General features: G+C 45.4%; 2 protein-coding genes across 6 annotated transcripts in view; one reads left to right on the top strand and one right to left on the bottom strand.

The window, feature by feature from the left end:
• Positions 1–2,275, bottom strand: part of WDR62 (WD repeat domain 62) — a 46,007-nt gene extending 43,732 nt beyond the window's left edge. For all 3 annotated transcript variants that reach the window (XM_079118805.1, XM_079118807.1, XM_079118806.1), the window contains exon 1: positions 1,984–2,275. In XM_079118805.1, the coding sequence (XP_078974931.1) occupies positions 1,984–2,160 (177 nt within the window). In that variant the 5' untranslated portion in view covers positions 2,161–2,275. The remainder of the gene's footprint in view (positions 1–1,983) is intronic.
• THAP8 (THAP domain containing 8) lies at positions 1,926–16,358 on the top strand. 3 transcript variants are annotated; one of them, XM_079118840.1, is made up of 4 exons: positions 1,926–2,045; positions 13,192–13,384; positions 13,643–14,047; positions 15,514–16,358. In XM_079118840.1, exons 2-4 carry the CDS (start codon positions 13,238–13,240, stop codon positions 15,649–15,651), a joined length of 690 nt encoding a protein of 229 aa, XP_078974966.1. In that variant the 5' UTR covers positions 1,926–2,045; positions 13,192–13,237; the 3' UTR covers positions 15,652–16,358. The 3 variants fall into 3 exon arrangements, with proteins under 3 accessions (XP_078974966.1, XP_078974967.1, XP_078974965.1); XM_079118841.1 differs by lacking the exon at positions 1,926–2,045 and adding an exon at positions 2,412–2,629; XM_079118839.1 differs by lacking the exon at positions 1,926–2,045 and adding an exon at positions 2,642–2,956.
• The last annotated feature ends 316 nt before the right edge of the window (positions 16,359–16,674 follow it).

Genomic DNA, 16,674 nt, shown 5'->3' with positions numbered 1-16,674 from the left:
TATTATTCCCATCTTACACATAAAACAGAGGCCCAGAAAGCAGTAGTGCCAGGATTCTAACATAGCCATGACACACATGCTGGTTTCTTTTTGGTTTAGTGTTGTTTTTTTGGTACTGGGGATTGAACCCAGGGACAGGGGTACTCTACCACTGAGCTACAGCCCCAGCCCTTTTTACTTTGAGATAGGGACTCACTAAGTTGCTCAGGTTGGCCTTGAACTTGTGATCCTCTTGCCTCGGCTTCCTGAGTTGCTGGGATTACAGATGTGTGGCATGGTGCCCAGCTAATGTTTTATGTGTCTGCAAAAGAAGAAAAATAAATAAATGACATGCCCCAAGATATATTAAAACAGTATTTTTTAACACTAATTGAGTATTTGCAAATGTGCCAGGTGTTGTTCTAAATGCTTAAGGAATGTGAACCCATAATCCTTACAAATACCCTATGAGGGATTTCTCATTTTACAGATGGGGAAAATAAAAACAGTTCTGAACTTGCTAAGAAGAACAGAATTAATGTTCAAGATCAGGCAGCCTGAGTCTAGAGGCTGTGCACTTTACCTTGCTATGGTGCCTCTTTGTATTTGTTTTCTCCTACATACATAGCTTAAGAGCTCACAAAACACTATCATGAACATGAATAAGGGCCATGAAGTATAGGACACTGAATAAGAGATCAAAGCAGGTATCTGCTTCAGACAGATTTGAGAAGGTCTCTCTGAGTAGTAATACTCAAGGATGAGACTGAGAGAAGTCAAGCAGGTAGACTTTAGCAAAAAGCCCAGGCAGAAGATTAACCCTCCAAGGGCTAGGAAGTGAAAAGGAACTTGGAGATCCAGAAAAACAGAAAGCAGGCAGTGTGACAGGACCTTGGGGAGAGGGAGGACATAGGAGGTAAAGCCAGAAAGGTGGGCAAGGGCCACTTGGCTCAGAGCACTGCAGCCAGGAACAGGTAGTACAAAGGCAGCAGAAATCCACCAAGCAAGAACAATATCCACTAGCAGCTGCCATATATTCGTCTTATATATTTTTTTCTTTTTTTAGTTCTAGATGGACACAATACCTTTTATTTCACTTATTCATTTTTATGTGGTGCTGAGAATCTAACCCCTTGCCCCACACATGCTAAGGCAAGCGCTCTACCACTGAGCTACATCCCCAGGCCCCATATCCACCTTTTATCTGGGCTTTGTGCCAAGAAGTTCAGTCACAATTGCATCTCCCTTTAACACTGTGATATGGTTGCTATTTCCATTAAAAAAAACAAAAAACAAAAAACAGATTTTGTGCCTGGGAAGTTGAACGCTTTTTTTTTTTTTTTTTTTAAATTGCCGGTGTGCTAAGGGAATTTCTTCTACCTACTCTAAAATAATTCCTTTCTGTTTCTGTGTCTTAGGATTTAAGGAACTGTTTTGTACGCCTTCCTACCCAAGCAGCGTAGCTGGCATTTTACAAATAATTATTCACATTCTCTCCATAGTTTTGAGGGACAATAAGGAATAAGAATCCCACCTTAGTGAAAAGGAAAAAGAAGGCAAGGTGGGAGAGAAGGCAGAGTAGAACCGAGCAAGTTGGGACAGGTGACTGAACGCAGGTGGGGGTTTTAAAGAACCGGGGGGCGGGGGGGACGAGAAACGTCTAAAGGTGACTGAATGGGGCTTATCCAGGAAGGTGGAACTGGACAGTGATTTGTAGAAGCAAAATGGTTTCCCAGGGGCTGGAATCCGAAGAACCCCCCAAAACATCCCACTACTGAGAGTGGAGCCAGGAAAGACGAGCAGTACCCAAAAGAAGGCAAGGAAGAAAGTGGGAGGAGCCTTAAACTCTAGGGGGGCGGGGCTTCTTGACGAGGCGGGGCTGGGGGGCAACCCAAGGGGACCAACAGGCGGGAACTGATGGGTGGGGCCAAAGAGCTTAGGGCTGGACCAGGTGCGGCCCAAAGAAGCCTGGAATTGGTGTGGGCAGGACGAGCGGCTTCTCACCCGGTTCTGTACGGTGTCCTCGGGCGCTGCCAAGAGTCGTGTCCGTCGCCGAAGGCAGAGAGGTGGGGCAGGGGGCGGGGAGGACTGGGTTCTCCGCGCTGGAATTCCCCCCATGATAGATGGCAGCTTCTCGCCCGCATCGTTCCGCGTGTAGCCTCCGGGCCCTACGGCCGCCATCGTCGCGTCGGAGGCCAGCGACCGTTATGCTCTTTAACCGCCGCGTCCGCCACGACCCACTCGAATAGCGAATAGCCGCGGGAAAGCCGGCGGCGCTGCCCATTGGATGTGGCCGGCCAACGTCTGGCCAATCGCGGGGCTGCTGGGCCGCAATCATGACCAATGGGAGCTAGGAGGCGGAGCAGAGTATCAGGCAGGGCGGAGCCACAGCCAACGTACTTGATTTTTGTTCAAGCGTTGTGGAGCTTCTCGTTCAGTTTGCGTTTTTCTCACTCGCTGAAATGTGCAGGGTTTAACTTTTACTAGGCTAATGTCATAGTCTCCGCCCTTGCTTTTTGCTGCCATCGGGGCTGTGGCTCGGACGTTGCTTTAGGGTGGAGTGGAAATAGCCTGCAGGGCTAGTGGCCTCGGTTGGCGCAGGCTCAGAGACGCTGTGACGCCACCTCTTCCTCAACAGCTGATGGTTAAGGTGATGTAGAACCGGTTTTGCGTAGCTATACTCGCGTTTTCTCACCAACCACGTGACCAGGGTGTAGCTGTGGTAGCGGAGGGACATTTGGTACGTCAGTAGCCTCAGCACTCCTCTATCACATGACGCGGAGGCGTCACGTGAGGCAGGAGGCGCGTGCCCGGGAGGGGCGGGAATTGGCGGCTCCCGGCGAGGACTAAAGTGCGGCCTCTGACCACGCAAAAAGCAACTGGGTTGGACAGCCATGCCCAAGTACTGCAGGGCTCCGAATTGCTGTAACATTGCGGGCCAACTGGGATCAGACAACCGCCCTGTGAGCTTCTACAAGTGAGCGCAAGCGCGGGGCGGGGCTTGAGGGGGCGGGGCCATGGGAGGGGCGGGGCCCAAGGAGAACTGCCTCTGTTTCTGGCACCTGATCCTGTAGCAGGGTTGTAGGAAGGTGAAAATAGGTGAGACGTCAGAGGATCTGAGGTAGACGCTGGTAATGAACTGAACCAGAGAAGAGGGAGACGGTAATGTAAGGAGAGGTGAGGTTCTGTAACTTAAAATGTCCACTCTCCATCTACACTCATTAGAGTCATCTCAAACTCAAAACATCTGCAACTGAGCTGCTTATGTTCTTGCCCCTCAAACCTTTCAGGTTTTATATCTTAATAGCCAACTCTGGAGGAACTAAGTCCCCTCGACACAGAAAGATAGCCTGGAGAGCTGGAGACGTAGCTCAGGGTCCTGGGTTGGATCCCCAGCTCCGGGAAGCGGGGGGAAGGAAAAAAGCAATCTCAATTTGTAGTCCAGGTTCAAAGCTTCAGATAAGGGATTTCCAGATTCAGTATTCCACAACTGTCTAAATTTTAGCTCATCCAAGGAAAGAGGACCTTGGACCCACTTTGCAATCCAGACCTAATATTGATCCCTTTACACACAGTTCTGATTTGCTTTGAACCTATCTAAACACTGCTCCATTTGTATTTCACCTGAATTTCCCCAAACCCAGACATGTTATGTTTTCCTTTGGCAAGACTACCCATGATATCTTTGGTGTGTAAACTCCCTTTTTGCTATGGTAAATGAGTATAGGTTTGTCTCTGATGATCTTAGCCAAAGTGGGCTGGAACATATTCCTCATCCTGTCCTTCTGCAAATCCTGTTGGCTCTTCCTTTTGAATCTACCCAGAATTCCATCTTGTCTAACTCCCTCCTTCAACTAGACTTTATTAATAGTCTCTTCACTGGTCTCCCCACCCCTTCCCCTGTCCCTCACCAAGTCTGTTTCCCATATACAACCAGAGGGATCCTTGACCTAAATCAGTTTAGGGCCCTCCTCTACTCTGATTCCTCCCCTGGCTCACACCTTATTATAAAAAAACAAAAAGATGAGGTCTGAAATAGTAAAAAAAAAAAAAAAAAAAAAAAAAAAAAAAAAAAAACAGGCCTACAAAATCCTGCAATAACAGGTTCCCTACTACCTGTATAACCTCATCTCCTCCCTCTTGCCCTTTACACTACTTCAGTGACACTGGCCTACTCCATGTTCATTTAGCACTCCAGGCACATTGCTGCTCCAGGGTCTTTGCCTATGCTAGTCATTCCCTCTGAAAAGTTCTTGCCTTTATGACCACTAGCCTCTGTAAAATTGTGACTGTCTTCCAACACACATAACCCTCCCTGTCTGCTTCCTACTTTAATTTCCCTTTTAACACATAATTGTCTGGCACATAATATATTTTAGGTATTTATTCATTGTCTCCCCTACTAGAATGTTTGTAAGCTCTGTGAAGCCAGGGAATTTTGTCTGCCCTGTTTCCTTTTGTGTCCCAAGCTTCTGGAACAGTTTCTGGCACATAGTGGGTGTTCAGTAGATATTTGTTGGATGGATTTAATGATTAAATTTCAGATGGGGGTCTCCTGGAAACCCAGTAGTTCATGTCCCAGCTCTCCTTTGAGGGACTTTAGTACAGAGTAGAGGAGAGCAGGGACATCTTCAAACTTAAATCATCCAGATTTCCTTGTTACCCTGACACCGCTTATTAATTCAACTGTTGTTTTGAATGTCTTGTGGAGAAGCATGCAAGACCCTGTTGTATCCAATGACTCTGACTAATCTTGTTCCTGCCATTACAGAAAGGGGAGGGATCAAACATTTAAGAACTGCATATACAACCTGGAAGTTATCCATGATCCTATTTCTTTCTTTCTTTCTTTCTTTTTTTTTCTTTTTTGGTGTGTGTGTATGTGGTACTGGAAATTGAGCCCAGGGATGCTGTTCTACCGAGCTACGTCCCAGCCCTTTTTTGTTTTTATTTTGAGATGTGGTCTCACTATGTTATCCAGGCTGGCCTCAAACTTGTGATTCTTCTGCCTCAGCCTCCCAAGTCACTGAGATCATGGGATGTGCCACCATACACGACCCATCATCTTTGTTCTTAATGAGAGACTGAGATAACTGCTTGCTGGTTTTCTTGCTTCCACTCTGGCCTTCCTTACAACAGCAATAATAACATCAAACTTGTGTGAACCCCCCATATGCCAGGCACTGTTCTAAGTGCTTCACGTGTAATAATAATATCAATGGGAATAACAATGACAACTGTACACAGCAGCTAGATTACTATAAAAATCAGTTCATTGGTCCCCACCAGCAACTTTCAGGCTGTTCTTCACACTGTCTGGTCCATATTCACCTAAGGCCCACCCTGAGTTAGTCTCACAGAAGCCATTTAGCTAAGCGTTTAGAGAAGGAGCATTTCCTAAAAAGATCCAGGAGAGGGCACAGGTGCCAGGTGGTAAACAAGGTGAAACACATTGAAGGAAGTGTCTACCAGGAAACTTGAGAGACTGCCTGGAGGCCAAAGAGAATTTCATTAGCTGTGATTTAGGCCCTTTCAGAGACAAGTGACAGTCATCTCTAATGGGGGGCTATCAGTTAGGAATTGCATCTGACTGGCAGTAACAAAGTCCTGAAATAATAGTGGCTTAACAAATTATGAGGGCCACAGGAATTGGCTTGGTTGTTATGTTGCAATAGCAAATGTCGCATCTCAGCTTACTACAACAGAAGTTTATTCTTTGCTAATGCCATGTCCTTTGCCGGTCATTTATGGGCCTACTCTATGATATCTTAATTGAAGACTCAGAGGGAACTGTCTCTACTTGGAATATTGCTGGTCATGTAGGAGGAGGAAAAGAGAAAGTATAGAGAACCATCCAGTGGCTCCCGGTAGATTTTATATTTAGAAGTGGTCCATGTCACTTTCACTCACATTCTTTTGGCCATAGGAAGTAGGGGAAGCCACTTGTCCATGAAGCTGAGATGTGTAATCTTCATGTGGGGAGAGGCAGCAAAAGTTTTGAACAATATGTTTCTCACATAAAATAAATATGGAGGTTGGAAGACCAGCACTGGGATGGCAGCACCACAGTTATGAGAGAAGAGGGTCCTCTTTGCTCTCTCTTAGCATATGGCTTCTATCCAAAATGGCTGCTTCAGCCATGTGCCCTACCATTCCTGGAAGGAAGAAAAGGGAAAGGAGGAAGAGCAAAAACTACATTGAGTCATCTCCCTTTATAAGGCCTTCCCCCAAACCCCATCCCAGTGGTGGCTTCTTCATCACTGATCACCCCCAACTACAAAAAGAGGCTGGGCAATTAATTACACATTTAACCACCCTGCAGAAATCTCGAGTTAAGAAGAAAAGGTCTAGTAGTATATGCCACCCCATGCTCTAGACAAGATAACCAGAAAAACTAAAATAGTCAATACAAAGGCAAACACTTGCTGTTTGTGTGTTTGTGTGTGTGTGTGCATGCATGCACGCTGGGGCCTCACACACTTACACGTACTGAACAAACACTCCACCATAGCCACATCCCCAGCCCTTCAGTAGGTTTTTAGAGTTGAATATTGCTCCTTATAAATGTTACTATCCAGAGGAACAAAAGAGTAAGAACAAAACCAAATTAGGGAGAGGCTTCTTAAGATAATTTACTTTCTTTCTTTGCCCTGTGAGCCACTCTTACTCCATTTGAACATCCTTCTTCCATTTAAGGCACCATTCCAGAAATCCCACACAACATGAAGGCATTCATTGGTCAGAACTTAATCACATGATCCCACCCATTGCAGATTTGCCTGGGAAATACAGTCTTTTAGAAGGACAGGTTACAGCCTCAAAGTTGAAGTTTTGTTATTAAGGAAAAAGAAGAGAATGGATATTAGAGTAGTCAGCCGCGGGTCCTGGCTGGGGAGCAGATGGGGGCGGAAGTGCTACTACAGTAAGTCTCATGCTGTGTCCAGGAAGAATGGCACTGATGAGAACATTTGGATCCCAGAAGAAGTGGAAGGGACTGCTGCATCCAGACTCCCTGGCTATGTGCCCTGGGGTTCTGCTCTTTGGGAGCTACAGCTCTTGTCTCAGTTGTTTCACCCAGCTGTCCCTGCTTCTCTGCCTTTTGTCTAAGAAGTCTTGCTCCCCTTCATCTCTATCCATCCCATCCACCCCCAAAGATAACCTCCTTCCCTCCCTCCTTCTTTTCTTGATACTGGGGACTTTACCAATGAGCTACATCCCCAGTCCTTTTCTTCTCTCATTTTTTATTTTTAGACAGGGTCTCATTAACTTGCTGAGGGTCTTACTAAGTTGCTGAAGCTATCCTTGAACTTGTGATCCTCCTGTCTCAGCCTCCTGCGTGGCTGGTGTGTGCCACCACACCCCATATCACAGATTCTTCTGTGTTCTTTTCATGGTTTCTTTATGTAAATACAATCAAATTAGAATATATGTTCTTACTTCTCCCTTGATTATGGTATTAATTTCCTATGACTACTGTAACAAACTTGCTGGAGATACTATGCTCTCACAGTTCTGGAGGCCAAAATCAACGTGTACAGAGAATGGGAGCTGTAGGAGAGAATCTTTTCCTTGCCTCTTCCAGTTTCTAGTGGCCACAGGCATTCCTTGGCTTGTGCCCCCATCTCTGTAGTCTCTGCCTCCATGGTGACATTGCCTTCTCATTTGCCTGTGGTAATGTCTCCTCTCTGTGATAAGGATATTTGTGATGGTATTTAGGACCACATTGGATAATCCAAGTTCATTTCTCCATCTCAAGATCCTTAATTTTATCACATCTTTTTGTCCTAGAAGGTACTACAGGTTCCAGGGATTGAGACATGTCTATCCTTTGGGGACCTACCACAATTACTAAAAGCTGATACACTCACTTGGGAACCTTGTGTTTTTACGTAATATGTGCCTGACTATAGCATATCAGTTCATAGAATGCCTCCGTAGTCTGTTTTAGTAGCTGTTTAGTGTTCTCCCCTATGGATGTGCTTGAGTTCATGTACACATCTTCTGTAGGAAGTATTGTACCCATTCAACACTCTTCCCCCTTTTTTGTGGGGGGAAGTGCATGTGCTCTGACACTGAGCTATACCCCAGCCTCACTTATTTATTGGTATCAGGGATTGAACCCAGGGGTGCTCAACAACTGAGAAACATCCTCATCCCTTTTTATATTTTATTTAGAGACAGGGTTTTGTTGAGTTGCTTAGGGCCTTGCTAGATTGTTGAGGCTGGCTTTGAATTCATGATCGTTCTGCCTCAGCTTCCAAAGCCACTGGGATTACAGATGTGTGCCACCACAATTGGCACTCTTTTTTTTTTTTTTTTTTTTAATAATAATGAAAAACCAGGCCTCAGGCTTCCATCCGTCACCTCAGCAGGTAAAGGTTTCTGATGTTTCTTATGGCTAGCTTCTGTTTATGTTAATGATACTAGTTTTCCATTTTCATTTTCCATTGTAGTGTATTGTGGTCTCTTTTAAATATATTTAATACCTAATGTTGGTTAATCTTTTTTTTTTTTTTTTTTTTTTAAATATACCAGGGATTGAATCCAGGGGTGCCACCTCCCCAGACCTTTTTTATTTTGAGACAGGGTATAACCTAGGGCCTTGCTAAATTGCTGATGCTAGCTTTGAATTTGTGATCCTCCTGCCTCGGCCTCTCGAGCCACTGGGTTTACAGGTGTGCACCACTGCACCCAGCTAATATTGGTTAATCTTAAGAAAACTATTAAGTAATATCATAGATATGAAAATCATCCTGAAGTTCTATGTACATGAATGAATATTTGTATTCACGAATGAATACAAAATGAAACATCAGAAAATTCAGCAGCTTAAGATAAACATTTAATGTCTCACAGTTATTAGTTATGTGGCTGCCCTTGGCTGCAAATGGGGCTAGAAAATGAGGTCTTTATTGTGGATAGCCTTGAGCCCAGGTCTAAATAGAGAGTCTATTACTATCTTAGGAGGGCAAGAACAGATGTTAGGGACAAGTAGTATCAGGAAACAGGAGCAGTGGGGTCCCTGTAGATGGTGTCCAATCAGATGATCCTTGCCCACTGAGAAAGCTTTTATTTAGTTCATTTTAAAAAACATGTCTTTTAAAAAATAAATAAATAAAAAATAAGAAATAAAACATGTCTTTTAATAAAAACATGTATTTAGAAGTATTCAGAATGTCAACAAAACAGCTGTAACTTTTTTTTTTGCAATTACAGAACAGTACTCACTTAACAACAATTGTTTGCTGCATTAGAGACAATTGAAGATGAAAAAACTACTCTTTGCATGTGTAATTTGTTCTGTGCACAAGAACCTGCTTTCAATTTCCATGCCAATCTACCACCCCCACACTGTACTACGCAGGGTTAGTAGCTATTGAAAAATACCACAAGGAGGGCTGGGGCTGTAGCTCAGTGGCAGAGCGCTTGCCTAGCATGCGTGAGGCACTGGGTTCAATCCTCAGCACCACATAAAAATAAAGGCATGCTGTCCATCTACAACTGCAAAAAAAAAAAAAAAAAAAAAAAAAAAAAAAAAAATTAAAAAAGTAAATACCACAAGGACAGGGCTATCTAAAGGCATATTCACTAGTGTGTTAACTGTACCAAAAGAGACACTGAATACTTTAAAAACAAATCTTACACAGCCTTATGTTTTAATTTTTTTTCTTTAAAGGGAGTGAGTTGCATACAGGGGAATTCAATGACTTATAGACAAGAAAAAAATTGCACTAGAACCAACTTATTCATCATCTTCCTCCTCTTACTCCTTTCCTCTTCCTCCTACTCCTTTACTCTTCATCTCCCTCCTCTTCCTTTTTCTTGCTTTTTTCAGGCTTGACAAATGTTTTTTGCTGCATCAGGTTTTCCTTTAGCTTGATAGGCAGCAATATTTTTTCATATTTTTCCTCTGTTGTCTCTGCAGCAGTGTTCATTCCACATCTCTCCCAGTTTCTTTGCAACATCACTAATGGCCAGGCTGGGATGTTTTCCTTTGATTTTTGGGTGATACTCAGAATAGAAGGAACTGACAGAAGGAGGCCTCTGGGGTGCATTGGGGTCTTTGAACTTCTTTTTTGTTCCCCTTTAGGAGGAGGAAGGTTTTAATTTGTTGTTCATAATGATCCTTGTAACTTTTGCTATGTCTTCAGATTTTCTTTTCTCTTTAGCAGACATTGTCTTCTACCACTCTGAGCTTTTTTTTTTTTTTTTTTTTTTTTTTTTGCGGTGCTGGGGATTTGAACCCAGGGCCTTATGCATGCAAGGCAAGCACTCTACCAGCTGAGCTATATCTCCAACCCTCTCTGAGCATTTCTTAGAAGAACACTCTGAGAAGGTGACTAAAGCATCTGGGTGCTTCTTCTGTTCCTCCTATCAAATCCACGCAGAGTGCATATAAGGATGTTTTGCCTTTGGTCTCTTAGGATCTTCTTTGCCTATGTTTGGTTTTTTCCTCAGGAAGGCACAGAGTTACCTGGTGCATGTCTGTCTCATTTCCCTGGGCACTGAACCCAGGGTCTCATGCATGCTAAGCATATGCGTGCTCTACTACTGAGCACACCCCTGACCCTTGCTAAAATGTTCTTAAAATTTTATTTATTAATTTATTTATTTAGTACCAGGGATGCTTGCCCACTGAGCCACATCCCCAACCCTTTTTATTTTTCATTTTGAGACAGGGTCTTGCTAAGTTGCTTAGGGCCTCGCTCAGTGGCTGAGGCTGGCTTTGAACTTGTAATTCTCCTATCTTAGCCTCCTGAGCTGCTGGGAATATAGGTGTGTGCCACTGTGCTTGGCCAAAATTTTATTTTATTTTTTTAAAATTTTTTTTAGATGTTGATAGATCTTTATTTTATTCATTTGTTTATATATGGTCCTGAGAATCAAACCCAGTGCCTCACACATGCTAGGCAAGCACTCTACCACTGAACCACAACCCCAGCCCCTTATTTTATTTTTTTAAAATATTTTTTAGTTGTAGATGGACACAGAATCTTTATTTATTTTTATGTGGTGCTGAAGATGGAACCAAGTGCCTCACTCGTACAAGTGCTCTACCACTGAGCTACAGCCCAACCCAAGTTTTATTTTATTTTTTTTTAGTTGTCAATGGACCTTTATTTTATTTATTTATAAGTAGTGCTGAGAATCAAACGCAGTGCCTCACACATGCTAGGCAACCACTCTACCACTGAGCCCCAGCCCCCTGCAAATTTTATTTTTAATTGTAGTAAAATGCACATTACATAACCATTTTTAAGTGTACAATTCAGCAAAAAGTATATTCCCATTGTTCTATAACCAGCCTCCAGTACTTTTTTGTTTTGTAAATTTAAAAAAAAAAAAAAAAGATTTCTCTATTCCCACTGAACAATTCCCTATTTCCCCCTTCTCCCAGCCCCTGGTGACCATCATTTTACTTTCGGTCTCTGAATTTGACCACTCTAAAGGCCTCATAAAAGTGGAAGCATCAGTGTTCTTTGTGACTCGCTTATTTTATTTCCCCTAACGGTTCCAAGATTCATCCATGTTGTAGCATATGTCAGAATTTCCGTTTTGAGGCTAAATAATATCCCATTGTATAGTGTATGCCACATTTGTTTATCCATTCACCTGTCAATCGACACGTTCACCTTCTGGCTTTGTGAATTAAGCTGCTGTGGACATGGGTGTGCAAGACCCTGCTTTCACTTGTTTTGGGCATATACCCAGAAGTGGACTGCTAAATCATAAGGTGACTCTATTTTAATTTTTTGAGAAACTGCCATATTGATTTCCATAATGGCAATACCATTTTACACTTACCAGCAGTGTCCAGGGTTCCAGTTTCTCCACTTCCTCTGTTATTTTCTGTTTTTATTTATTTATTTCTGTTTTTGTTTTTGCAGTAACCATTCCAATAGCTGGCGGGGGAGGGGTAACATTTCATCATGGTTTTGATGTGCATTTCCCTAATCACTAGTGATATTGGGCATCTTTTCATATGCTTGTTGACCATTTGTATGTCTTTGGAGAAATGTCTGCTCAAGTCCTTTGCCCATTTTTAAATTAAGTTGTGTTTTTATTATTGTTGAGCTGTTTATAAACTTGTAATGGTTGTTTTTGAACATACACATAAAACAGAGTTTTTATGTATAATGACTCCTCACATAGCCGGTTTTCAACATTTTGCCGATCTTTTTTCACTTCCCTGCTCCACATACCTCGAAGTTTTTTGCCCCACATTTTAAAGTAAATCCCAGGGCTAGGAATGCAGTTAATTGGTAGAGCACTTGTCTAGCACACACAGCACCCTGGGTTTGATCCCCAGCACCCAAAAAAGGAAACAACAAACCTAATGTAAATCCCAGACATTGGGTCTTCCACCTGTATATATTTCAGAATGTTTTTCTAACCGCATACTTTTATTTTGCATTTATTTATTTATTGCATTGCTGGGAATGAAAAGCAGGGATGCTAAGTGAGTGCTGTGCCACTGAGCGACATCACCAGCCCTTTTTAAAATTTTTAAAGTTTGAGGCAGTGCCTCACTAAGTTGCTGAGGCTGGCCTTGAACTTGTAATTCTCCTGCCTCAGCCTCCTCCGAGGCTGTGATCTTAGAGTAGCTGAGATCACAGGCATGCACCACCAAACTTGGCTAAAATACCGTTTTAGAAGGATACACCAATACAGTTATCATATCTAGCAAAATTAATTTCTTACAATTATCTAGTACCCAATTTATGTTTCTTTTTCTCCAGTTGTCTTGAAATGGCTTTTTACTAATGGTTTTTTGTGAACAAGGTCCACACCCTGTGTTTGGGTTGGTGTTTTCTTAAATCTCTCAACCCATACCCCCCACTCTCATGCTGCATGGCTGTGGAAGAAGCATTTTCAGTTGACTGCAGGATCTCTCTTACTCTCCATGTTTGATTTTGTAGACCACTCCTTTAGGTTCATGTGCAGGAACAACCTGAGGGTAGGAAGTAGAGGTGGACAGGGAAACCAGGAACAAGGCTGCTGCCAGAACCTGGCCAGGAGAACTGGGATGGGCAGTGGAGGAGGGGTAGAGGCAGTTGCTGGGTGTTTAGAAGGTGGAGCCCACACGTGGGATGTGAGTGAGGTCAGAAAGCCTGGGTGGGAGGCAGAGGCTATGAACCCAGAGCTAGGCGTCCTCAGCAAGGGGTGGATGGGGACCTGCAGCGCTCACCCTACAATTCCACCATTCTGCAGGTTCCCACTGAAGGATGGTCCCAGGCTGGAGGCCTGGCTGCAGCGCATGGGCCGGGAGCACTGGGTGCCCAGCTGCAACCAGCACTTGTGTAGTGAGCACTTCACACCTTCTTGTTTCCAGTGGCGCTGGGGTGTGCGCTACCTGCGGCCAGATGCGGTGCCTTCCATTTTCTCCCAGGTGCCACCAGCCAAGGTGAGCATGGGAAGTCCCATGAATGGAGTCTGATCCCCCAGCCTTCACTACCTGGAAAACAATTCCCAGAATCTGGTTCCTGGCTTTCCCTTTCTAAGCGAAGACCCTCGAAGAGTCTACCCCCTACCCTTCCCTCCTGAGGAAGTTCCTGGCTGAAGTCATCTTGCTCGAGGGAATTCCTCCTTGGAGTCTGACCTAGACTCCGGAGGAAAAGCCTCTTGGAGTCTGACCCTAAAGTCCCACCCCCATGTCTTCCAGAGCCAGCGAAGGACCCGAAGTACCCAGAAACCTGTCGAGCCTCCTCCACCTACTCCTCCCCCGCGACAGGAGGCTGCACCTGGGACCCCGGACACCGTTGCAGCCTCTGGCCCAGTGCACGTAGTGGTGCTGGGGCCTGCATCTGGGGGCTCCGAGGCCGCGTCCACCGTGCTCCTGACGCCCTTGCCCCTTCCGTCCACTTCCGCAGGGCGTTGGACTGGAGTTCCTGCCCAGCGCCCGCAGGCGGGACTGGGAGCGGTGCTGGGAGCACTGCAGCGGCGGGTGAGGAGGCTGCAGCGATGCCACCAGCGGCACCAGGCTCAGCTCCGGGCTCTGGAGCAGCTGGCGCTGCAGCTGCGCAGGAAGATCGTGCAGGCTCAGGTGCGCCTGGGCCAGCTTCGCGCGGTGAGTGCTGCTGGGGCTTGAGACTGGCCATCTAGGTTGACTTGCCTGGCCTGCACAGTGCCCTCATTTATGTTTAAAAATCGCAATATTTCATCCAGATTTCCAAATCGCTTGTTTTTCTAGGGGGGAAAAAAAGAATCTGGGGCTGGGGAAGTGGCTCAGTGTTACAGCACTTGCCTAACATGTGGGAGGCCCTGGGTACCATCCCCAGCTCAGCAAAAAAATAAAAATTAAAAAGAACAAAAACTTCAATCTGGCAACTATTGGTTGGAGCTGAGTAATGGCTGCTCCATTTATGAATAATATTTAAAGAAGTTCTTACTTTCTGCCAGACACATACTTAATAATTTGTTAAAAACTCACTGTGATCTTGATACTCTTGTTCCCATTTGCCAGATGAAAAAGCTGCAGCATACAGCAATCTAGTAACTTGCCCGAAGTCATGCAGCCAGTATATTTCAGAGTCAGGACTCAAACCCAGTCTAGCACCAGAAGAGGCTTTGCTGTCCTGTTGGAAAACTCCCTTCCCAGCCCCATCTAGCTTAAATTCACAACCCCTTTACTACAGTCGCCCACATTCTCTCTAAAGATCTTTTACCCATCCATTTTACTACTGGGTTGTTTTGGTTGCGGGGAGGGTGAAAATCAAAGCTTGACCAAGTCCTTCCCCTACTTAAAAACTAGAGCTGAGCTTGAGGGCCTCGGCCTATCACCCCCACACTCAGAACCTTACCTGGATGGGACAAGCATCCAGGCAGAGCTGTGGAGCCAGAGGAGGGGGCCTCAGAGAAGAACTGAAATGTCTCAGGTTGACAGCTAATGGGTTGGATGTGACCTCCAGATATAATTTGTTTGGCTTCAACAGTGCGTTAAAATAATTTCTGGTCTTTCCTGAAGGCTCAGTAGATCTTGCAGTGCAGGGTTCATATTCTCAGGTAATAGCAGTCAGCTGGAATTGCAGTATGGCTGCCCCTGGGGGCTTTGAGGCTGTGGCCTGGAGCCAGGGGGACAGTGGGGCTGAGTCACGTTCAGTCTCAGGCCTGGGGCTCTCTGTGAAGTCTGCCGGGGCCCCTTGGCTGACTATCTCTCTCTGCCTCCCCTGTCCCCATCCAATCCCTGTTTCCTACTCATTCATCCTATCTACCCATGTCTCTCTTCATCTGTATCTTTCTTTGTCCCCCATATCTGTGTCCCTGTCTCTCTATGTTTGTCCACCCTCTCATCTATCTCCCGATGTCCCTGTACTTCTACATCTCTTCCTGTTTCCCAAACTTCTTTTCTCTCCCACACATGTCTCTGGCTTCACATCTGTTCCCCTGTCTTCCATCACATTTCACTCTGTTTCCTGACACCCTTCCTTCTCTGACCTCCTTGATCCTCACCATTTCTATCTGTCCCTCTATCTCCTTACCCCTTGCTCCCCTTTGTTTCCCATCTCTACCACTTCTTTGCTTGGAATGGCTCAGCTGCCTGGATCTGAGGAATCCCAAACCTTCACCATCATCTGTGGAGGGCCCGACATAGCTGTGGTCCTTGCCCAAGGCCCTGCACCTGCCACCCTGGATGCCAAGCCTCAGCTGGACACACAGTCACCCAGTGCATAAGGGTCAGGACAGACAATGTCAAGGGACTGAAGAGAGAAGATGGAAGAAGAGAGCCCATCACATATGTGCTTGGCCCAACTGTATTGCCCATGCCTGGGGAAGAGCAGTGCCTCCCCCAAGTACCCAGGTTCTGCTCCCCACTTCTAGGGATCCCTTGAATCCTATGGGTGACTGGGCCCAGACCCTCATCCCCTGGATATCTGGCCCCTGCCACCCCCAGCTCAAATCTTTGTAGTCAGTAAAACAACCTCAGCAGAAAAAGGGTCACCGGGGAATGCTGTACCTGGTTCAAAGACCCCTTGGCACCCTGTGCCAAGCCTGCTGCTGAGTTGGGACATGGCAGTGAACACAGCTGAAAACCATCCCTGCCCTCATGGTGCTCACATTTTGCTTGAGATGAAGGTGAACTAGTAAACGAATAAACTGGATCACTCTGACTGATACGTGCCGTAAAAACTGAAATAAAATACGATTGAGAGGAAGGTGTGGGGAGAGGGCTCTCTAAGAAGGCAGCATTTGAGCACAGACCTGGGTGGTGAGGAGTCAACCTGTAGGGCATGTGGACAGGTGTTCCAGGACAAGAACAGATCTGCAGAGGACCTAATGTCTAGGGCATTGGAGGGAGGAGGGCAGTGTTGCTCTGAAAAAAGCTAAAGTGGGGAAGGGACTGGGGCAGGTGCAATTTTAGATAGAGCAGAGGTGTCCTTGAAAAGAGGGGAGAGAAGGATGCAAGGGCTAAGCATGCAAGGGCTTAGGGGAAGAGCCTTCCAGGCAGAACAGCCAGTGTAAAGGTCCTGGGGTGCAGAAAAGCAAGGAGGCCAGTATGGTCAGAGTGGAGTGAACAGAGAGAGGAGGTGAGACTGGAGACATGGTGGGCAAGTGTACCTAGGGCCTTATGGGTTGTGGCTGGGAGCATTGTCTTTTACCTGGAGTGAGGTGCAGTAGGCATATGCTTCTGAGTCAAGGAGTGCCCTGTTGACAGGTGTGAGGTCCCTGTGACTGCAGGGTGGGAAGGAAGGTCAA

Source organism: Sciurus vulgaris (assembly GCF_902686455.1).
Source record: "Sciurus vulgaris genome assembly, chromosome: 17".
Taxonomy (NCBI): Eukaryota; Metazoa; Chordata; class Mammalia; order Rodentia; family Sciuridae; genus Sciurus; species Sciurus vulgaris.
This window is presented reverse-complemented; position numbering and strand designations above follow the sequence as displayed.